Source organism: Hippopotamus amphibius, chromosome 1 (genome assembly GCF_030028045.1).
Source record: "Hippopotamus amphibius kiboko isolate mHipAmp2 chromosome 1, mHipAmp2.hap2, whole genome shotgun sequence".
Lineage (NCBI taxonomy): Eukaryota > Metazoa > Chordata > Mammalia > Artiodactyla > Hippopotamidae > Hippopotamus > Hippopotamus amphibius.
Genome location: NC_080186.1, coordinates 212,726,333 through 212,751,169, shown reverse-complemented (window position 1 = coordinate 212,751,169; position 24,837 = coordinate 212,726,333). Strand labels below are relative to the sequence as shown.

The 24,837-nt window shown below is 40.3% G+C and overlaps 1 protein-coding gene across 5 annotated transcripts in view; it reads left to right on the top strand.

Moving 5' to 3' along the window:
• The window catches only part of RASGRF2 (Ras protein specific guanine nucleotide releasing factor 2), a 233,544-nt gene that overhangs the window by 45,583 nt on the left and 163,124 nt on the right, over positions 1–24,837 (top strand). For all 5 annotated transcript variants that reach the window (XM_057740270.1, XM_057740256.1, XM_057740266.1 and 2 more), the window contains exon 2: positions 18,374–18,480. In XM_057740270.1, the coding sequence (XP_057596253.1) occupies positions 18,374–18,480 (107 nt within the window). The remainder of the gene's footprint in view (positions 1–18,373; positions 18,481–24,837) is intronic.

Sequence of the window (24,837 nt, the reverse complement as noted above, 5' to 3'; positions counted from 1 at the left end):
TTGAAAAATGCATAAAGTGTATGAATAAGAAGATAATAATTGCTGAGGGGTAACTGCTGTTAATGTTTTTTCTTCCATTTATTTTCATTAATACTTTTTCTTAAATGTTAATTCTGTATTCTGTAGCTTGCTTTTATTGCCTTTCCTGTAAATGTTGGTACATATAGAACTCATTCTTTTAAACTACTTATTCATGGTTTACTATAGTGTATTTAGTTATCCTTTTATTGATAGATATTTAGATTGTTGTCTTTTTTTTTGGACTGTTCAAACAGTATTGCAATGAACATCTTTATATGTGCTCTTTGAGTGTTTCTCTAGAAAGTAGACTTACTGGATGATGGGATTTGCTTTTATGTTTTCTTCATTTAGTATGTGTTTTCAATATATTTCTCTATCCCTTTACAAACATACATATTAGAAATAAATAGATGTTACATATATTTATTTTTCTTTTAGAGTAAATGGTTAGTTGCATTCCATCTATCACTCTAAACCATGCTTTTTTAACTTATTGACCTTTTTCCTGTCAATGGAAATGTTACAGTGTAACTGAACTTTTACAGCAGATCCCCAGATACCCGGAGATATGACCATGAATTTGCCTTCTTGAAACCTAACTTTTAAAAAAACTTCAAATTTTGTTATTATTTCACACTTAGGTAGAATTGCAAGAGTAGTACAAAGAACTCCTGTATATCCTTTACCCAGATTCACTAGGTATGAATATTTTGTCCCATTTACTTTCTCTCTCTCTCCATATGTATGAATTCAGAATTTTTTTTTTACCTTGTTCATTTGGTTATGGTGGTATCCGCCAGCATTCTCCACCAAAAAGTTACATTTTCCTGTGTAATTATTAATAGTTTATGGGGGGATTCATCCATGTTTATTTGAGTATCAGCAGTTGCTTATTTCTTGCTGAGTAGTTTTCTCTTGTGTTACTGTACCACATACTGTTTATTCATCTGTTGAAGGACATTGGGGATTTTGCTAGATATGGAGGTGCATCAACCAGATTCCCCTTCAAAGAAAGAGTTGCTGCCCCGCTGCAGAGAGACGGTCAGCGGACAGCCTCTAGCTGTCAGCTCCTTCAGAGTCTACTACAGCTGCAGAGAGCTGCCTTGTCCAAGATTACACCCTTCCTGAAGCAACCCACGTTCAGTGACTGAGTAAGGCGGTGGAATAAAAGTCCAACCATTTCAGCCTGGGGTGGCACAACTCTGACACACAATTTTCACTTTTTAGCTGCACGATATCCACCATTGTTACATCAGTACCCCTTTCTGAGCCCATGCTGATGGCTAGATGGGGGATCCTGTACAACTCAATGAAGGAAAAGGGAAAAGTCCAAGCTTGGGCTGCGGATGGGTCCGCTCCAAATGGCCTTGAGAGACTGTGATAAGGAGAAATTATCCCAATGGGTGGACTACCAGGTCATGCCCTTGGCCATCCACTTTGTGTGGGAAGAGAAGTGCTCTGAGGCTCAAATATATACAGACTTATGGAAAGTGGTCAGTATTCTGGCTGGTATCAAAGACCTGGAAGAAAAAGGATTAGAAGTTTGTGGATAGCAAGGCCTGAGTAGAAGCAGATGGATGGACAAATAGGAGTGGGCCCCAAATGTGACAATCTCTACAGCGTTCACTAGAGAGATTTAAAGACTGAATTCTCTTATTTTCCTCTGAAGAATGCTCTTTTTTTATTCTAGGAGGCAGTTTACTTGGCACTAAATGACCAAATAGACAAACTGACCAGGCCACTTTATATCAGATAATGCCTGTCATTGGTCCCCCCAGTGCTGATACAGTGAGCATATGAACAGAGTGACCATTGTGGCAGAGAAGGAGGCTACTCATGGGCCCAACAGCATAGGTTTATACTTACTAAGACAGACCTGGCTATTGTTGTGCTAAATATCCAAATTGACAGCAATAGAGATCAACAATGAGCCTTCATATGGTACCATTTTTTTAAGCTCTTTATTGGAATATAATTGTTTTACACTTTTGTACCAGCTTTTGAGGTACACCAAAGTGAATCAGCTGTATTTATACATATATCCTCATATCCCATCCCTCCTGCGACTCTCTCCCACCCTCCCTGTCCTGGCCCTCTAAGGCATCACCCATCATTGAGTTGATCTCCCTTTGTTATACAGCAACTTCCCACTAGCTATCTATTTTACAGTTGGTAGTGTATATATGTCTATGCTACTCTCTCACTTTGTCCCAGCTTCCCTTTCACCCTCCCACCCCCAACCCCGTGTCCTCCAGTCCATTCTCTGCATCTGCATCCTTATTCTTGCCCTGTCAGTGGGTTTATCAATACCTTTTTTTTTTTTTTTAGATTCCGTATATATGAGTTAGCATCCAGTATTTGTTTTTCTCTTTCTGGCTTACTTCACTCTGTATGACAGACTCTAGGTCTATCCACCTCATGACATATAGCTCCATTTCATTCCTTTTCATGGCTGAGTAATATTCCATTGTATGTATGTGCCACATCTTCTGTATCCATTCATCTGTTGATGGGCATTTAGGTTGCTTCCATGTCCTGGCTATTGTAAACAGTGCTGCAATGAACATTAAGGTGCATGTTTCTTTTTGGATTATGGTTTTCTCTGGGTATATGCCCAGGAGTGGGATTACTGGATCATATGGTAGTTCTATTTGTAGTTTTTTAAGGAACCTCCAAACTGTTTTCCATAGTGGCTGTACCAACTTACATTCTCACCAATGGTGCAGGAGAGTTCCCTTTTCTCCACACCCTCTCCAGCATTTATTGTTTCTAGATTTTGTGGTGATGGCCATTCTGATCTGTGTGAGGTGATACCTCATTGTGCAAGGTTTTGATTTGAACTTCTCTAATGATTAGTGATGTTGAGCATCTTTTCATGTGTTTGTTGGCCATCTGCATGTCTTCTTTGGAGAAATGTCTATTTAGGTCTTCCGCCCATTTGTGGATTGGGTTATTTGCTTTTTTGGTATTAAGCTGCATGAGCTGCTTGTATATTTTGGAGATTAATCCTTTGTCTGTTGCTTCATTGGCAAGTATTTTCTCCCATTCTGAGGGTTGCCTTCTTGTCTTGTTTATGGTTTCTTTTGCTGTGCAAAAGCTTTTAAGTTTCATGAGGTCCCATTTGTTTATTCTTGATTTTATTTCCATGATTCTAGGAGGTGGGTCAAAAAGGATCTTGCTTTGATGTATGTCATACAGTGTTCTGTCTGTGTTTTCCTCTAGGAGTTTTACAGTGTGTGGCCATACATGTAGGTCTTTAATCCATTTGGAGTTTATTTTTGTGTATGGTGTTAGGAAGTGTTCTAATTTCATTCTTTTACACGTGGCTGTCCAATTTTCCCAGCACCACTTATTGAAGAGGCTGTCTTTTTTCCATTGTATATTCTTGCCTCCTTTGTCAAAGATAAGGTGCCCATATGTGCTTGGGTTTCCCTCTGAGTTCTCTATTCTGTTCCATTGATCTTCCTTTCTATTTTTGTGCCAGTACCATACTGTCTTGATCACTGTGGCCTTGTAGTATAGTTTGAAGTCAGGAAGCCTAATTCTAGCAACTCTGTTTTTCCTTCTCAAGATTGCTTTGGCTATTCGGGGGTCTTTTGCATTTCCATACAAATCGTAAAATTTCTCGTTCTAATTCTGTAAAAAATGCCATTGGTAATTTGATAGGGATTGCATTGAATCTGTAAATTGCTTTGGGTAGTATCGTCATTTTCACAATGTTGATTCTTCTAGTCCAAGAACGTGGTACGTCCCTCCATCTGTTTGTATCCTCTTTGATTTCTTTCATCAGTGTCTTATAGTTTTCTGCATACAGGTCTTTTGCCTCCTTAGGCAGGTTTCTTCCTAGGTATTTTATTCTTTTTGTTGCAATGGTAAATGGGAGAGTTTCCTTAATTTCTCTTTCTGCTCTTCCGTTGTTAGTGTATAGGAATGCAAGAGATTTCTGTGCATTAATTTTGTATCCTGCTACTTTGCTAAATTCATCAATTAGTGCTAGCAGTTTTCTGGTAGAATCTTTAGGGTTTTCTATGTATAATATCATGTCATCTGCAAAGAGTGACAATTTTACGTCTTTTCCAGTTTGGATTCCTTTTATTTCATTTTCTTCTCTGATTGCTGTGGCTAAAACTTCCAAAACTATGTTGAATAATAATGGTGAGAATGGGCACCCTTGTCTTGTTCCTGTTCTTAGAGGGAATTCTTTCAGTTTTTTACCATTTAGGACGATGTTGGCTTTTGGTTTCTCATATATGGCTTTTATTATGTTGAGGTAATTTTCTTCTATGCCTGTTTTCTGGAGAGTTTTTATCATAAATGGATGTTGAGTTTTGTCAAAAGCTTTTCCCGCATCTATTGAGATTATTGTATGGTTTTTATCCTTCAGTTTGTTGATATGATGTATCACATTGATTGATTTGTGTATATAGAAGAATCCTTGCATTTCAGGGATAAACCCCACTTGATCATGGTGTATGATCTTTTTAATGTGCTGTTGGATTCTGTTTGCTAGTATTTTGTTGAGGATTTTTGCATCTATATTCATCAGTGATATTGGCCTGTAATGTTCTTTTTTTGTGACATCTTTGCCTGGTTTTGGTATCAGGGTGATGGTGGCCTCGTAGAATGAGTTTGGGAGTGTTCCTCCTTCTGCTATATTTTGGAAGAGTTTGAGAAGGATAGGTGTTAGCTCTCCTCTAAATGTTTGATAGAATTCAGCTGTGAATCCACCTGGCCCTGGGCTTTTGTGTGTTGGGAGATTTTTAATCACAGCCTCAATTTCCGTACTTGTGATTGCTCTGTTCATATTTTCTGTTTCGTCCTGGTTCAGTCTTGGAAGATTGTACTTCTAAGAATGTATCCATTTCTTCCAGGTTATCCAATTTATTGGCATGTAGTTGCTTGTAGTAGTCTCTCATGATCTTTTGTATTTCTGCAGTGTCAGTTGTTACTTCTTTTTCATTTCTAATTCTGTTGATTTGCGTCTTCTTTTTTTTCCTGATGATTGTGGCTAGTGGTTTATCAATTTTGTTTACCTTCTCAAAGAACCAGCTTTTAGTTTCATTGATCTTTGCTATTGTTTCCTTCCTTTCTTTTTCATTTCTTTCTGCTCTGATCTTTATGATTTCTTTCCTTCTGCTCCCTTTGAGGTTTTTGTGTTCTTCTTTCTCTAATTGTTTTAGATGTAGGGTTAGGTTGTTTATTTGATATTTTTCTTGTTTCTTGAGATAGGACTGTATTACTATCAACTTCCCTCTTAGAACTGCTTTTGCTGCATCCCATAGATTTTGGGTTGTTGTGTTTTCATTGTCATTTGTTTCTAGATTTTTTAAATTTCCTCTTTGATTTCTTTAGTGATTTCTTGGTTGTTTAACAGCATATTGTTTAGCCTCCATGTGGTTGTATTTTTCACAGTTTTTTTTCCCTGTAATTGATATCTAGTCTCATGGCATTGTGGTCAGAGAAGATACTTGATATAATTTCAGTTTTCTTGAATTTACCGAGGCTTGATTTTTGACCCAAGATGTGACCTGTCCTGGAAAATGTTCCATGTGCACTTCCATTTTTTTAAGATCAACTGTCTTTGTGGCAGGTTTACTACATTTACTCTTTCATTGGAAACAGCTGTCTCTAATCTGTAATTATGTTTATCCATTTAATTTTTTCATTTAATTTGATATGCTTTTCATTTCTAAACTTTCCATTTGGTCTTTTTTTAGAATTCCATTTTTTTCTGAGATTCCCCATCTGTATTCTCATTATGACTCTCTTTTCCTTTGTCTTTGTATACATTTTTAATAACTGCTTTGAAGTTATGTCTACTAATTCCAACATCTGTGTCATATTTTCTCATGATTATGGCCCTGGTTTTCCTGTTGTTTTTTTCCTACTAACCTTTTAGCATAGACTGGACATATTGGATAATACATTTTACCATTAAGACTCTGAATTATGTTGTTTTCCTTTGAAGAGTGTTTATTTTTATTCTAGCAGGCAGCTTACTTGGCAGACTCAATTTCTAAACTTTTTCTTCCTGTGGTGGGTAGTAACTGAAATCTTTGATCAGTCTTTTCATTCTTCTAGCTGTTACTTTTCACAGAGTTTCTTGGAATTTTTCCTGTTCAGGGGCTAGCCTGAAAATATTCTTACAGGGCATGATTATTAATTTGCTCAGTTCCAGTTTCAATATGCCAAAATTTAATTTGTCTCCTATTATTGGACACTTTTATTGTTGTTAATGATATAAACATTCTTAGACATAAGTCTTTGAATATATTTTTAATGATTTCATTAGTATAGATTCCTATATAAAGACAGGGGAAGAGTTTAAAGTCTGTGATACGAATTGCCAACCATCTGCACAAAGTTTGTAACCACTTTTATTTCAATCAGCACATTACACTTCCTAACTTTGGATTTTATTATTAAAAAATTGCAATTTGAAAACATAGTCTTAATGTACTAATATGCATTTCTTTTTCATATTTTCACCGATTTGTGTCAATTTTTGTTTTGTTTGTGGACATATGGATATTCTGTTTCTTTTCCCACATTTCTATTAAGATATTTGGCTTTGCCTTATTGATTTAGAGAACTTCTTTATTTATTAAAATACATTAATTAATCCTTTTATATTATCCAGTTTTTGATTCATGAGCTATGCATTTGATCATTATTATTTGATTTTCATTATTATTAGGGCTTCCCTCTGTGAGGTTTGCTCAGTGAATTAAGTGCTAGTAATTATTTCTGTGTAGTTAGCACTTAAAGTGCAAAAACTGAAATAAGATTTCAAAGGACTTTTTCTGTCAGTTTTGTATTGTTATGAACTCAGTGCTTCTGATTAAAAACCATCAATGCAGCAGTGGTTCTTAATTTTATTTATTTATTTGTTTATTTATTGGCTGTGTTGGGTCTTTTTTTGCTGTGCGCGAGCTTTCTTTAGTTGCGGTGAGTGGGGGCTACTCTTTGTTGTGATATGCGGGCTCCTCATTGCCGTGGCTTCTCTTGTTGTGGAGCACGGGCTCTAGGCGCATGTGCTTCAGTAGTCGCAGCACATAGGCTCAATAGTTGTGGCTCATGGGCTCTAAAGCGCAGGCTCAATAGTTGTGGCTCACGGGCTTAGTTGCTCTGTGGCATGTGGGATCTTCCTGGAGCAGGGATCAAACCCATTTCCCCTGCATTGACAGGTGGATTCTTAACCACTGCACCACCTAGGAAGCCTGGTTCTTAGTTAATTTGATAAGGGTAACTGATGATTATCAATATAAACCAGGCACAATGTCATAAAAGACTTTACCTCTTAAAAGGCACTAATTATTTCTTTATTTAGACATATATTTTCTTTTACTCCCATTTTGGTAAATTGCTGTGCAATAAAAACCGAGATATTAAGCAGCAAAATCAGAACAGTGGTCTAATGGTTAGTTATATGCCTCCTCTATTGCATACCTTAATGGTAAAATTCTAGAGTATGTTATAGCTACTAAAGGATTTTGATAATGTGGGATCTCAGAGGCCATCTGGTTCTGTTTTCCAAGGGCAGGAATCCCTTTCTAAACACCATTGAGAGATGGCCAACTGGCAGTAGCATCCCATCCTGTTTTTAGAAAGATCTTCCAAATCTCTCACTTTAACCCATTATTCCTATTTGTGTCTACTGGAGCTACACAGGATAAATCTAAAGTTGATTTCTTTATACATATTTCCCCTGCCCATTTTTTTTTTTGACGTAACCATGGTCCCTCTTTGACAGAGCACCTCAAAAAATTTCCTTACAGCAGTAGGGGAATTCTAACATTTACTCAAGTCTTTGTGTTGAAGTATTCTTTTCTCTGCTAAGTGGTACTAACCTAGGTGTTAACAGCATACATTTTCACTGTATGTACTTTATACACAAATGAGAATATGGTTAGCAAATGGGAAATAAGTAAAACCAGTGGTTGAAATGAGAAAGTGATGGGGACTTCCCTAGTGGTGCAGTGGTTAAGAATCCACCTGCCAATGCAGGGGACACAGGTTTGATCCCTGGTCCGGGAAGATCCCACATGCCACGAAGCAACTGAGCCCGTGCGCCACAACTACTGAGCCCATGTACTGCAACTACTGAAACCTGCGCACCTACAGCCCATGCTCCACAACAAGAGAAGCCACCGCAGTGAGAAGCCCGCATACTGCAATGAAGAGTAGCTCCTGCTCTCTGCAACTAGAGAAATTCTGTGCACAGCAACAAAGACCCAGTGCAGCCAATAAATAAATAAAAAATAAATTTAAAAAAAAGAAATGAGAAAATGATGAAGATGGCATGAAGTAAAAAAGGTTTTGGAGGTTTCATGTGAAGTTAGAGGTTCCAGATTAGTTCAGGAGAGGCTGGGATAGAATGGACATTGGAATGGTGATAGAGTTCAGTCGCCTTGCTGTAAGAGAAGTCTGTAACAGTGGAGACTGAATTCACAGGTGTGCACAGTCAGTGGCTCTAGGCAGACTGGAGTTAGATGTTTCTCTCTAAAGATAATAAGTAGACAGGAGGACTGGGGATGGGATGAAGCCAGTCACAAAGATCAAATGTTATGGTCAATAACATCTGTCCCTGTCTGCAGTGGTAATACAAGAGAAAGACAGGCACTTGTGTGAGAACATAATGAAACATGGAGAGGACTCATTGCCTTTTCCTGTGAGTCAGGGATAGTGACTTAAGCCACCATGTATCATGCTTCCCTTTTCATAAATTTCAATATATCTGTTGATTTATGGGAGCTCAGATCCCTTGGTTGATGAAAGTTTCTCTGTTGCAATTTTTATATGATAACCTTTCGAAAATTTGAAGTGCAACCAAATGTATCAACTTCTTTTAGCCATTCTTAGAATGACAGATTTTCTGACCCCTTGGCACAGTTTAATTTGGCTCACTTCTCTGTGAAATTTGGAAGCCAGACACAATGTACTTTTCCTGTTGTGGTAGAAAACCACAGTAGGAGGCAGTTCAACTCTTACTCCTTGAGCTGGATTCTAAGTTAAATTCTTGTCCATTAAAATATGTTTAATAGGAGAATATATTCTGAGGCAGTTCTTAAATGCTGATATTGTGGCATAGTGTGGATTTTATGAATATTAATACTCTAGTTTATTCATAGTTTCAAATTTACAGTCTCTATGTTGGCTTCTGTTAGGACAAATCATTCAGCAAATTCTTGCATGTCATTGAAACTTCAAAATACAACTCTTGGACTTCCCTGATGGTGCAGTGGTTAAGAATCTGCCTGCCAGTGTAGGGAACACAGGTTCGATACCTGGTCTAGGAAGATCCCACATGCCACAGAGCACCTAAGCCCATGTGCCACAACTACTGAGCCTGTGCTTTAGAGCCTTCAAGTCACAAGTACTGAGCCCTTGTGCCACAACTATTGAAGCCTGTGTGCCTAGAGCCCGTGCTCCACAGCAAGAGAAGCCACCGCAATGAGAAGCCTGTGCACGCAACTAAGAGTAGCCCCTGCTCGCCACACCTAGAGAAAGCCTGCCTGCAGCAATGAAGACCCAATGCAGCCAATAAATAAATAAATAAATTTATGAAAAAGAAATACAACTCTTCTCTAAGCCTTTGGGAAAATTAGAAATCTTTTCATCATGAATATCAAACAACCACAAAAAAAATCCACAAGAACAAAACAACCAACCAACAATCACTGTAATAAAAACAGTATGACCTCTTCTTAATTACCAAGTACCCAGTGTGCTGGTTCATAATTTTAATACATCCTTTCTTTTTTCCCATGCACTTTTATCTGAGGAAAGCAGTGGAGAAAAAGCAGGAGGAACACTGGAATTACCCAGTTTTGCAGAGCTGAAACAAGTCTGGTGTCCGAGGCAGACTGAGGTGACCGGTTTCCTGGTGAGATCTGGCAGTTCTACCACCTGACAAGACACACTTTATGCTTTTCAAGACACTTTGATGTGCGTTATTGCATTTGATCTTCACCTTGGGGTTAGTAGGAGAGGTGGCCTTATCTTCACTTGATCCAAGAACAAACAGCACGAGAAGAACTTGCCAGAGTTCACACTGTGTCACTGGAGGCAGGACAGAATCCTGACTTCCTGCCTTCTAGCCTGGGGTGCCTTCTGCTGAATCACACTGCTTGCTCAGATGTGACAGGAATCTGTGAAGTCAGTTCGTATTGAAGCAAATATGCCCGTGGCAAGACCCCTGCATCTCAGAGTTGAAAAGAAAGTGAACCAATGGGGAGTGGGGAAGCCTTCAGCACCTTTTTTTTTTTAAGCTTTTTATTGGAATATAATTGCTTTACACTCTTGTGCCAGTTTTTGAGGTACACCAAAGTCAATCGGCTATATTTATACACATATCCCCATATTCTCTCCCTTCTGCGACTCCCCCCACCCTCTCTGTCCCGGCCCTCTAAGGCATCACCCATCATTGAGTTGATCTCCCTTTGTTATACAGCAACTTCCCACTAGCTATCTATTTTACAGTTGGTAGTGTAAATATGTCTATGCTACTCTCTCACTTCATCCCAGCTTCCTCTTCGCCCCCCCCGCCCCCCCAACCTCCTTCCTATACACTAACAACGAAAGAGCAGAAAGAGAAATTAAGGAAACTCTCCCATTTACCACTGCAACAAAAAGAATAAAATACCTAGGAAGAAACCTGCCTAAGGAGGCAGAAGACCTGTATGCAGAAAACTATAAGACACGGATGAAAGAAATCAAAGACGATACAAACAGATGGAGGGACATACCATGTTCTTGGATTGGAAGAATCAACATTGTGAAAATGACTGTACTACCCAACACAATCTACAGATTCAACGCAATCCCTATCAAATCACCAACGGCATTTTTCACAGAACTAGAACAATAAATCCTACGATTTGTATGGAAATGCAAAAGACCCCAAATAGCCAAAGCAATCTTGAGAAGGAAAAATGGAATTGGTGGAATTAGGCTACCTGACTTCAAACTATACTGCAAGGCCACAGTGTTCAGCACCTTAAGTCTTTGTTCTTAAGAAGACCTGGAGGAAGTAGTTGGGAGATTTGACATATGTTTTAACAACAAAGAATGAGCTTCAGCATATAACCATGAAAAGATGGAGTCTATGAAGTAGTTGGGAAATTTGGTCTCCTTTAATTTACACAGAATTTTCTCTTTTTTTTTATTTTTTAGTTTTTCTTTAAGATTTTTATTGAGATACAATTGACATACAATATACTGCATACATTTAAAGTGTGCAATTTGATTTTTTTTCTTATTAGTAATGTATATATGGCAATCCCAATCTCCCAATTCATCCCACCCCAACCCTACCCCCCCGCCCCCACTTTCCCCACTTGGTGTCCATATGTTTGTTCTCTACACCTGTGTCTCCATTTCTGCCTTGCAAACCAGTTGATTTGTAATATTTTTCTATATTTAGCATGTGTGTTAATATACGATATTTGTTTTCCTTTTTCTGACTCACTTCACTCTGTATGACAGTCTCTAGGTCCATCCATATCTCTACAAATGTCTCAATTTCGTTCCTTTTACAGCTGTGTAGTATTCTGATGTATATATGTACCATTTCTTCTTTATCCATTCATTTGTTGATGGACATTTAGGTTGCTTCCATGTCCTGGCTATTGTAAATAGTGCTGCAATGAACATTGGAGTGCATGTGTCTTTTTGAATTAACACAGTCTTCTTTGGAGCTAAAAGTACCCAGGAGATAGAGCTGTGGTCAAGAAATGATCCCACTATATAAAAACAGCCCCTGAGGCAGGAGAGTGAAATGATTTATCTTCCGGAGACCAATGGGTCCAGAATATAATGCTTTAGGCTTTTCTTCCTCAGTGTGTGCCCCATCAGCTGGCACAGTGGTGACCAGGTGCAGTGGGCAGAGAAGTCCCTTGTAAGTAACATTTCAATGGCAGGAAATACAAAAGAGTAGGAATGCCAGGAGGAGGAGGGGAGGGGATGGTATCAAAAAACATGAAGAATTTCCCCTTTTTTTATGTGCACCTGACTGTTATTTTCAGTCTTTCTTCTCTTATCTCTCTCTCACAGGCTGCCAGGGCAGTGGCCGCAAATCAGATTTAGAGCGATCTGTCTGTGCCTCTAGGACTCAGGGATGGGATACTTTTCCCTAATGGAGGGCCAGTCACATCCTAGGAACATTAATTGAAGTTCCTGTGAAAGTTAAAGATAGTTAACAGCTTGGGTGAAGTTAAACCACTGGGAGTGAAAATTAGGATAAGGGCACAGAAAACTAAGTTTTGTCAGTGTACCAGGTGTTTAAAATCTATTTCATTTGCACCCTACAAGCAGTTACACAAAGAAGAAGAAAGGGGAAAAGGGAGAAAGAGGAGGAGGTGATGAATCATAGCAAGATTAACATGAGCACAGACTTTGTTATTGCTTGGCAAATGCACCTACACTGGAGAATTGCTGTCCGTGGTTTTCATCCATCTCCGCTTCCAGAGACACTTGGAGTCTCCATTCTGACTAGGGTGGATGGTCATAGCAACACATGAGGCTGCTGCGGGAGGAATATGCTCTGGGCTGCAGAGGGCCACACAAGCGAGTTATTCACATTCCTGGGAACTAGGAAGGCCAGACCCCAAGGCCTGGGTGGGGTTTGAGAGCTGTGCCTGGCTTTAGAGCCATGCTCTGGTCACAAAGGCACCGCCACTCCAGGCTGCTGTGTTCTCATTATCATTAGCCCCAGGTGTGTAAGTCACCAAGCCGGGAACGTTTGGAAGGCATCCAGTTCTTTATCCTGTTCATTGTCTGACTTGCAGGGTCAGAAATGTGGCCTCTGTAGAGGAGATCATAGCAAGTTCCTGTAGGGCCTCCATCCCTCCCTGAGTGGTAAGAGGATTTGAGGAGGATTTTCTGCCTCAAAGGCTGCAGAGTGGGTTGGTTTTAGTTCTCTTAATATAAAACTGAAAAATTTCAACAACATCATAATAATTTAAAATCCTGAAGTACCATCAAAATAATAATACATATTGCACAGCAGTTTTTTTTTTTTTAAAGCAGTTATTTTCCTGTCATATACTTTAAGAAAACCCACAGTGGTTTGTAATCTTTTGAACAGCACTGATTCGACCAACATCATTTAATGTTTCTGGGTATATAAGTAGTATTATAAAGACCTAGACATAATTTTGAAAATGAATATTATCTTTATCATTGCTTATATAACTGTATGTGTTTATTGTAAATGACAATTTGAAAATAGAATGAGCATATTTTTGTTGACTGTATAGCTATATGTGTTTATTGTAGGTGATTCAAACAATACAGAAATGTAGAAGCTGGAAGTGGTCCTATAATAGCATCCCCCAGCAGTTGCCACTGCTTAGCTGTAAACTTGTTTCTGACTTGCAGAAGCCTAAGGACCAGAGTTTTAAGTCAGCTTGTGTTCTCATATTGGGTTACATTTGTTCTTTCTGCAAAAAACACACAGCATAAACAGCAGCAAACACATTATAATAAAAACCAGACAATTGAAAAATGAAAATTCATGTAAAGCTACAATAGATACCAATAAAACCCTGAACATTGAAATTTCCTAGATCTGTTCATTGTGTTTTCTTTCTTGCATTTTATGGTTATTGTAGGTAAGAGGTAAGACCCTTTGGTGAACCTGCCAAGCTACAGTATCTGTTCTTGTTGCTTTTCTAGGGGGTTGTAAAGAGTATCATAATGTTCTGTTTTCCATCTTATGATAAAAATATGTATTTGGTATCTTTAGGGGTCTTTCTGAATCTTTTCTCTGGATGTCTGCCTGGATGTGATTATATAGTCATGAAATTGTCTTGTGTGGCTGTTTGAAGCAAATTTATTAGGTTAACTATACCTCATGTTTCTTTACTGATGATCATTTATTCACCGAACATTGTTGAGGGATTTGTGTATGCCCAGCGCAGTGCTAAGATCAAGTGTGCAAGGGGACAAGTTCTGCAGGGAAGAGAGACACATGCATGGACAACTCTAAGGCGATGTGAGAAGAGTGTGCACAGGGTTACTAAAACCCAGAGGAGAGGGGGACTCCTTTTTGCCAGAAGGTGCCTGGGAAAGATTCTTAGCAGAATTGACAATTCGTGGCATGAGTCATGAAAGTTCAATAAGAATGTGTTTTGGTGGAGAAGGGACTAGAGATGAAGAAAGACAAAGAGATGCACTGAGAGAGTAGGGAATTAACATTTAAGTGCCTACTGGGTGCCAGGCACTGCATGTCAGCTAATCACTCCTGTAAGGTCACTTTCATTGTCCTCATTGACTAAAGGAAACTCAGTCTCAGAAAGGTTACATGATCTGCCAAGATCTCATAGGTTGAGTTACCACTTGGAGGAGTCAGGGTTCACATCCAAGTCTCATGACTCCTGAGACAGAACTTTGTCAGTAGCATGAGACTGAGGAAAGAGCTGTTCTTCTTGGGGGAGTGATGGGCCGATTGGCTGAAGTTGGTGTACTTTGGAAGAAAGGGGCAGAAGTAAGGTTAAAAGTGGAGAATGGGGCCAGTTGCTTGGGGTGTTAAGTTTGAGAATACCAGCGAGGGTTTGTAAGCAGATATGAAAGCTCAGATTTATCTTTTAAAAAGACAACTCTGGCCACTTTGTTTGGGTTGGAGGGAGCTGGGTAAGACTGTGGGCAGGGTTGGGGTTGTAGATTTATCCTCACTACACTTAGATGTGCAAAAAAATTTTTTCCCCTAAATTTGACCTTTCTCCTTAAGACCCCTTCCCTACTTAATAAGTAGAGAAAAAAGAACCTGCATTTAGCTGAGAGTAATAAATTGTCTGCTCCAAACCTAACAAGTAATTTATTCTTCCTTCTGCGCCTCACTAAGATGGTGTCTCAGTGAGTGGGGGCTTCCATGTCTTTGATATTTATGTGTGTGTTTATCAGAGGTTGGGTGGTGGTCCTCGCTGCTGCTGACTGGGGTCTGACGTTATTCTGGCTCTGCCTTGGTCGTCTGTTGCTATAGTGTACGGCTGCTGTAACTTGTGGTCCATGCTCTCTCAGGTCAGTCAGGGCCCAGGTGTCCCTTTTGCTTACATGGCCCCACCTTGGCTCTTGCTGGGGCTGCATAACCTCCCCCCCAGCCCCCCAAGGTCTGATAGCCGCCTTCCCTCTACAGTCCTCCATGGTACATTCAGGGACATCACACCACTTGAATGCTAGGGAGGCTCTGGATAGCTAAAGTCAAAACTTAGGCCCTGTCTCTACTTAACTGCTGTGACAGCAGCTCTACTGATATACATGATATGGTCATTACCCATGGGGTCACCACCCCACGTTGTCATGAGGGTGGGGCTTGGGGCAAGAGAACATTGCATGAGACGACATCCCCTATTGCTCCAAAAGGAGAGTGGTACAGAAGTTTCTCGGCTTTTGACTTTGTCACCAACCCTTCTAAGTCCTCAACCTTCTCTGGGATTTTAGGCTCAGGTAGGGAGAAGCTATACCGTATGTGTCTCTGCTACCTTCTGCTTTCTTACCTACATCCCCCACTACTTCTCTCCACATTTCTCCTTGTGTTCACAACTCACTGGGGCTTCCCCTAGGTCATCCAGTTCTCCTTCCAGAGAGGCCATTAACCTCCCACTTTGGGCTGTAATAGCTGCTGAGATGTAACGAAGGAGAGAGACCAGCTGTGAGATAAAGTAACCTCAGTTGGAAAGTATTTCAAAGTTGTCGTATCTGTCATTTTCTTCTGTGATAAAGCTGTTACAGTAATCTAGGTGAGGGATAATAAAAGCCAGGAGAGAGTGTTAGGAGGGCGCATTGGTGAAACTGATAAGAGGGATATGTTGAGGGTGGCTTTGGGGTTCCTAGTTGGGGCAACTGTTGGATAAAGATGTACTTGGCAGAGAAAACACACGTGGAGAAGGAATAGTTGTGAGGGCAGGGAATATGAAGAAGAACATTAGGGGGTGGGTAGGAGGGAAGGAAGGTAACAAGAGAGTTCAGTTTTGGACTTGACTGAAATGCTGGCTAATGCGAGAAATATGGGGCTGGCACCTGGGAGAGGATCTGCTGGGAGAAATAGATTTGGGAACAGGTGAAACTATCCACGGAGAAAAACAAGGAAGGCTCGCTGCCATGGTAGATGCTGAATTTAAATCATAAACAAGGTCATGACTGTTTTAATTCTTCTTTGCACGTCACGATACCCCAGTACTTTGGAACGTCCCCTCCTAGTGTCCTGCAGTGGGGCAGGTCAGAAGTCGCAGGGCAGCATCAGGGGTGTCTGCTGATGACTTTGATCCCCAAGGGGACCTCTAGAGCCCCAGGTCCGACACACAGATCCATGGCATACTAAGTGCATATCAGAATGAGGCCAGGATACACAAAGAAAACTTTTTGATGAATGGCTTTGGTTGAATAATTTGCAGGTACACGTAGAGGCAGTTTTTGACTCTTTGCGGTTGAGCTGAATTTGTTAAGCGAACTCCTGGAAACATAACCCGTACCTCTCAAAACTCTTTCCATCATTGTCATGCCTGAGACATGGTCTAACCTTTGGATGTACTCTGCTAATATAATTACCTTGCTGTCTTTTAAAGGTGGCTTTTAATTGGGTTCCCGAGCAGCAGCTGCTGTTGAGATGCTGGTTGCAGCCTTTCGATATCAGGTTCATTAAGTGTTTCCTCTTCCTGGACTGGGCATCTGGCCTTGGATGGTAGCCAGCTGTTGCTGAAATGCCATCACTTATAGGATTGCCCTTTAAGCCACTGATTTGTTATTTTGTTGAGTTTTGACTCCTTTGCTCTCAAATTTAAATGGAGCTTTATTGAATGCAGTGCTGAACTCAATCCTTCCCATTCTCAGTGGCCTTTACTTCAGGTTATTTCCCCCTAGTTCATAGCATTTAGTCCTCTGGCTGGATGAGAGGTTTAAGAATTAAAGAGAGCTTGTCATTTATGGGGCTCGGGACGGTGCGTGGGAAAGTGTGGTGGATTATCTCACAGGCATGTCCTCAGTTGGCTGATGATTTATGCACAGGTAACACGAGAAGTCTCTTAGCCAATTTTTTCCTTTTTTGTAAAATTGTGCTAAAAATTCTAGGATTAAAGATCCTAGAAGAATTTATCTCTAGGATTATTGTTCTGAAGGTTTTTTTTTTTTTAAATTGAAGTTATAGTTGATTTACAATATTAAATGTTTCAAGTGTATATTATAGTGATTCAATATTTTTATAGACTAAAAGCTTTTGTCCTGAAGGTTTTTAATTCGTTTGAAGAAAATGAGTATGTAACAGTCACGCTGAATAAAGAGAAATGTGGGGGTGAGGTGGGAAGGTGGGACAATGGAAAGAACTCAGGTTTTGTCTTTGGTTTTCTGTGTCAGGGCAGCTGTGTGGGTCTGGTCCTTTTTGTGCCCCAGGATGAAGTCTTGGGCAGGCCCAGTGTATTTGCTGATAGTTCTCATACAGTAAAAAGTTCTCCAGTCATATTTCCTTCCCAGTCAGTCTCATTTTGGTGATTAATACGTCCAGCCTCAAAGAGACTGGTTTAAAGTGACAGTTTCTCCTGTCCCTGGCCCAGATTCTAGATTCACTTTGCTAAATTCCACTCAAAGAAAACCTATTGGTAATTTTATTAGAATACATTGAAATTATAGATTAATTTACTCTTTAGAGGTGATAAACTTACTTTCTTAGGTTCTCCAGCTATTTATATTTCTTTGCTGTTGAAAATGCTGTGTTTTCAGAATTGTTTCCTATTTGTTGATATTGTATCAAAGTGCAGTAAAGTTTTGTGTATTGATTTTTATATCCAACAATTTTGAGGGATGTTCTTATTTTAATACTTTTTCAATGAATTTTTAATATAGACACACATCATCTATGCAAAATGACTCCCCCCCCCCGCCTGCTTTCCATTTCTTTTTTCCTTTGTCTTTATTGCCCTCCAGACAGAATTGGTAAATAGAAGTGATGATAATTGCCATTTTTTCTTATTTTTGATTTTAGAAGGGTTTCTTGTAATAGTTCACCATTAGGTAAAATGTTTGTGGTAAGTTTTTGGTTGATATCCTTATCAGGTTCAGAAATTTCACTTTCAAGTTTGCAAAGAATTGTAATCGTGTGTTTGTGTAGAATTTTATCAAATACCTTTTATGTATCTGAGATATTGTGAGTTGAATCTTTCTGAGGGATGTTAAGATGCAACCTGTGGTACCTTCTAGGTTCAGAGTCGTTGCAAAGTGGACTGGGAATGTTATTACATTTTGAAAGATGATTTACGTAATGCAAATGCATTTTGAAAACATATACCCTTTGTAGGGAAATACTGTGTTGTTATTGCTGTTCTGCTTGAAAAATAAAACATAACTTTGTTTTTCTTTCCAGTATTACTTTACTGTTCTTTTTGGCCACGAAGGTCAGAAACCGCTAGAGCTGCGCTGTGAGGAGGAGCAGGACGGTAAAGAGTGGATGGAGGCCATTCACCAAGCCAGGTATGAGCGCCAATCCTCTGTGTGACACTGGATTGTCTGGGTCTTGCATTGGGGTTTCACCATTGGCGGTAGTTTTGGACGAACTTGCAATTCCAAGATGGGTTTCCCCTTGGTACCTCCTCCTTAGTCGCGTGTGAGATGATTCTTTGCACTTTCTGTGCATACATTCTAGCTAAAGATTAAATGTAATAGATATCACAATAATAATGATAATTATTGAACATAGGATTTGTGCCTGTGTGCTTCTCAATTAAGGAATTTGTTAAATGTTTTGATTTACTTATCCTCTCAATAGTCTGTGGGAGGCATATCGTAATTACCCCCTCTTTCACAGACAAGGAAAATGAGGCCTGGAAGGTTAGTTTGCTTGCCTGAGGCCACGCAGCTAGTAGGTGGCAGAGCTGGGATACAGACCCAGCCAAGCCTGCATTTATAAACCTTGCCCTGTGCAGCCTGGTAATTGAGAAAGGTGCCACCACCCGCTGTCTTGGGAAAGAGAAGAGTGTGCTTTTGCTTCCTCCTAAGAAATACCAGGAAGGTAGAAATAAGCACAGTTGGCCTCAAATGGGAATGAGAAATCCACAAGAGACGCAGGCAGACCCCTCTCTTTTATTTTTCATATTCAATTCTGAAGTCTTGTCCATATTTGCTTTGAATGGTTCCTGTGCTCGCTGCTTTTTGCCTGTTCCCGCCCTAACTCAGGCTCTCCTGGCTCCATGACTCCTTGCTTGGATCCTTCTTGGTGTTTCAGTGGCAAAACTCAGGGGACATGTGATTTTCTTTGCTGGATGTGCCCCCCGCCTTCTCCTATAAGTCCATTCACTTTTCTACCGCCCACTGCTGGACCCTTTCCCCCACAAGCCAGCACTCACTGGCCCCCTTCTCCAAATGGCTGCAGTGCTTGCTTTATTACATGTGGAATATTTAACAACTAAGTACAATGTAGGTTAGTTTTTACATGCATCACGTCTGTGATTTCTGTTTTGTGAGCTGGATTGCACGCACCATGAGAGGAGGAGGACACCTTCATCTGTGAATGAAGCACAGTGCTAATTATGTGTAGTAGTCGTTAGGAAATATTTTCAGATTGAATTATAGAGAGTATAAGGTGTTTGTCCTGAGTTTAGGCTGTTCTTTGATCCCTGGAGACTTTTTTTTTCTCTCCCCTCCTATCCTCGCCCCTCTTTTTTCTTCAGCTACTGTATATTGACCACCTGCCCTGTGGCAGGCAGCGTGCTAATTGCTTTACGTACTTATCTTTTTTTTTATTCCTTACAACTACCCTGTAGGGTATTATGAACTCAGTTTTACAGATGAGAAAAAGACTCATGATGATTAAGCAGATTGGCCAAGGTCTAATACAAAGTTGTTAAACTGCAGGGCTGGGATCACACCCAGGTCTCTCTGCCTCCGGAACCTTTAACCCAATGTTCTGTATTATACTGCTCTTCATTATTGTCTCTTTTTCTCTTTAGTCTTTCCCTCTTCTGTTTCTTTTTCTCTTCCCCTAATTCAAAGATGAAAATGGATTAATGTCAGGTCAGGGTTGAGAATAGATGTTATTTGCAAAAGATTTCAGTTCCTTTTCTTTCCTCCCCTCCAGAATACTTCTCTGAGATGCACAGAGTTGGTTACCATTTGCTACTCTCCAAGGGGCACCCCGGGGGCAGCTTGCTGACATCGTGACCCAGGCACACTGTTCAGCTGTCTTCACTCTCAGTGTCTCTGTCTGAGAGTTTTGCTCTAGACTTAGGACTAATGCAGACTGACTTGCCGTAGAAAGAAAATCAGGTCTTCAACGGTGAAAGGAGTATCAAGCTGGCAAGGTAGAGCCCTTGGGTCATTTCCAGACACAATCTTTGTGACCACTTCTATTCCTTTCTACCTGAGAGTTAGCATGGAGTAGACAGTTTAAAACGTGTGTATTTGCCCATTTTTTTCCCCAGAAGAGCCAAGTACCATTAGTAGCCTAAATGCCTTTGTAGTTGCCAAGCAAATATTGTGGTGGACCAAGTAGAGTATGAATTACTTTAAAATGGTAAAATTTCAAGTAAGAGGTTTTTTGGTATACCAAGAAAACTTTGTCATATATATGGAAGTAGGTCAATTTGGTGTTGACTGACCAATCTGGGGCTTACATGATCTTGTCAGGAAACATAGATTTTAGAAACCACTTTAGTGGTTTACGTAATTGGATGGTAAAAATTCTCTTCTCTTTTAGATTTGAAGATTTGGTTAATAATTGATCCTTTTTCTTGATGTCCTGACTTTTGGTCCGTTAGATTTGCTTTTCCTTTGACTTGAGTTCCAGGACTGAGTTCTTTGATGACTTCCATTTAATATGACTGCTTTATACCTGAGTTCTTACATTTGACCTTTTGCATTGAGATGCTTCCTAAATTTTGGTTTTCTATATCACAGAAGATAATAACTTTTTCATTTAAGTTGCATTAAGTGGAGTTTTTGGTGTAAACTTGGGTGTGTGAAATTCATCCTGACTTTGTTCATACATTAGCAGAGTCAGAAAGTTAGTGAAGCTGATTCAGAGAAAGGATTTGTCAGCTGTTTTTGCTTGGCATTGTGCTCATTAAAGAACTGGTTGGTTGACTAAACATCTCACCTTTAGAGGACAGTCTGATGTCATTACTTTGGTATTACTGCCTTTTTAATAGAAAATGCTCAATAATTATGGTTTTATTGATCCCTCTAAGTCTGAGCTTTTGATGACTGTTTTAACCTGAGACTAGTTCTTTTCTAAACTGCTGATCCTTCTGCAGATACCACATAGAAACAGGGACTTCTCAGAATCCTCCTCTTGGTCACTGCTCTTTTCCTGGAGTGTTTCTCGGTGCTGGCCTGGATGTTCCATCTTTGGTGCCATGAAAATCACATTCTTGAGGTTGGCTTTTGTACCTCATAGCTGAATTGACTTGCTCCCCTTTGCCTTCAGAGCATCTTTAGGTCATTTCCTGGCATGTCAGGTTGCATGTTTTCTTCCTTAGATCTGGCCCAGGAAAACATATTTTTGGAAATTAACATTCTCATTTTGAAGCTTTGACCTGCTCCAGGAAGCTTGTTTTACATTTTTGCTTGAAGTTGGTCTAAATTATATTTCTAGAAACTGGCACATTTAAAATATCATTTCATCACGTATTACTGGCACCAGTTCATGGGAAGCTTCTAGCAAGGCTCAGTCTTGTTTTTATCAGGGTGAGGTGAAGCCAGAGTATTTTAATAGTAATGATGTCTGTACTTGTTCTGTAAGTGGTTTGCTGGTTGGGTATGGAACTTTGGACGTTTCCAATAACCTGAAATTTCTTTGTTCTCTTGGCCATATCCGCCCACCATGGTTGATTTAACTGTAGACATTAGGACAATCAAAAACACTGATCCAGTTGATTGTGGGTCTTTAGAGCTCATTGGCTGACAAGACAACGTCCATAGCTCTTTTTCTCCACATTTTGTCTGCTGGAGCCCCAGTCAATTGAAGCCTTGGAAGTTAGAAGGTAGTCATGGCCTGAAAGAGGATCCAGTTGTACAGAGGTACCAAGGGTCTTCCCATTCTGGCCTAAGCATAAGACCTAAAGGACCTATTCTCTGACAGTTGGGAAGAGAGGTAGGTAGAAAGTATTCCAGATTTGTAGGGGGTAGACTTCAAAGGACCTGTGACCACCTGCATGTGGGCCGTGTTAGAACAGGGTGGTGCCTAACACGTCTCTCAGGTCCCTAGATTGGATGGTGTCACTCCCTGGGAGGATGTGTGATGAACGAGAGCGGGTCTGTGGGGCAGGATGAGGAGTGCTGGCCAGGAAGGGCTTCTGCAGGGAATTGGAGAGTATGACCACCTGGAAGGGGCAGTGGGGAACCATGCAATACTGCTGGGTCTCTTTGCCCCTTGGTATGTCAGGTGTGGAAGAATGAGTATCAGGGGCCGCTAGAGAAGTCAGGTGTGTCTGAGGGGAGAGCTAGCTTGGGGTTTCTGCCAAGACTGAGGTCAGGGGAGGGTTTGTGAAGCATCGGCGCTGCGGAGAGTGTGGCGCCTGGTGTCGCACAGCATGGGGTGTGTGTGGCTTATGCTTTCAGTGTTTGAGATGGTCCTGCTATCTTTTGTCTGCTTTCCAACGTCTCCAACTAAAACAACACCCTCCCTCAATGTTCTTTCCTGCCTTTGGTGTGTGCCTGTGGCAGGTGGCTCTTAGGTTTTCCTTCATGGGAAGAGTGTTTGCAAGAGAGAAAGGAATTGGGCCTATGCCTCCATTCCATAAAGCTCATGTTGGGTTTAGTTTGGCTAGGGCTTGACGCAGCCCTTTCCTTCACCCGGTCAGTTCTGAACTTGATGAGCAGAGAACTTAATCCTCCAGTTAAGACTTTCAATTAAGCGCTTTCCTCTTGTGCACTAAAGAAAGCTCTAATCCAGCCACTTGGGTCTGTTTTTATCTATAGTCCTTTTGATTACATGTGCCGGAGGCGGCCTCTTGTCCATATTCATTCTCTTTTTCTCTGTCTCTCTCAATCTCTTCACCCCTCCCTCCAACACACACACACACACACACACACACACACACACACACACACACGCGCGCACACACACACAGACACCATGGTAATTGCACCAAACACCTAATGCTTGTAACCTCATTCTTTTTACTTGGATAGAGGCTTAATTTAGATCAAAGTGTATAATACAAAATCTGTCTAACACTGAAGGCCACAGTGTGTATCTTATCATCCCCATAAAATCAGCACTTTGTAGAACGTGCATGGAGAAATCCCTCGCAAATCAGAAGAGTGATTACATAGAGAAGCTGAAAATACTTATGTATCATAGCAAAACCACAGGACTAGAAAATCAGAAATGGGTAGTGATGTTATAGCCTAAAGCAATCCCAAGGCCATGTGTTGTATTCTTCTTGTAACAGTAAGACTGTCACTATTAAAAAGCTGAAAATGTGGATTTTGTTTGTTTGAGGTATTGCATTTCTTTACTATGAACTTCTGTCAGATCTTTGCCTCCAGATTTGCCGCGATGAAAGACACGTCAGCATTTTTTCCCTTAGGGTTTGAACAGTGCCACACAAAAGAAAAGGGGTGGTGTTTGCAGGCTGAAAGATTTACTTGGTTGGATGGTAGAACTTATTTTCTGTAGAGAAAAGTTGGGCTTGAATTGTCTTATTTGCAGCCCTTTGTTAATACTTCTAACCTGTCAGTTATGTTTCCTGTGCTTTACAGTGTCTTTGCTTCAGATGCTTGTCTTGTCTCCTTCCTTAAGCATCAACTTACACTGTCGTGCGACCTTATGTCTCTGCTCACAGAGCAGGCACTCTGTCCTCATGTGCACCTGGGCTCACCCACTGCAGGGGGCTGCCCCAGGGGAACATCTCTGGTTCAAGGGAGATCTCTACCATTAGCCTCTTCCCTCTGATTTTCTTGCTTCATTAATTATTCCATTTCTCTCGTACAGTTCCAGTCTGTTTACCTGAGCCTCCTCTCTCCCCACAGCTCGCGCACCTTGACTTTTTTCTTGTGTTCTTTGATTTTCCTTAAGTCTCTCCCACCTTAAAACAAACCAAAAAACCCCTCCCTTGGCCCTGAATCCTTCTCTGGCTGCTGGCTCTGGAAAGCGCAGCCAGGCTTCTTGAAGAAGTGGTTTGGTTGTTCTTCCTCTGTACGCAGCTCCTGCTCTTTTCATCCCTTGGCAATGGGTTTCTGCCCCTACCCCACTGAAGCTGTGCCACCTGGGTCAACAGTGACTTTCCAAAGCTTTTCTTTCCTTATATAACTTCAACTTAACGTTTGTATTTAGTACTTACACTTATTTTTGAATTACACTGGTACATATTGAATATTCATACATTTTTGAATTACTAGTACATACACTAATACATATAAATGCAAGTTCTCTTAAAAAAAAAAAAGAAAATTCAAGCAATGCAAAAGTGTAGATGGTAAAGTTACAGTTTCCATTCATATCCTTCTCCTCTCCACCAACATTCCCCAAGCCCATTTATTTCCTCAAAAGTACTTACTGGTAACAATTTGTTCAGTTTTTCTACATATTTACCTATGTATGTATAGATAGATGGATGGATAGACAGATGGATAGATAGGTAGATGGATGAATACATAGATTATAGCATATGGTTATATACTCTTTATACTTACTACTCACTTTATTCTTAGCTTTCCTTTTATACTGATTTGGGGAGTTTTTTTTCTTTTTCAACATCTGTGTCTTTGGGTCTCTATGACCTATATCTTCTCTTGAAATTCTCTTTTACTTCTATGACATCACTCACTCCTCATTCTCATTCTACTCCTTTGATTATTTTTTCTCATCCTCTTTTACAGCCCCTTGTG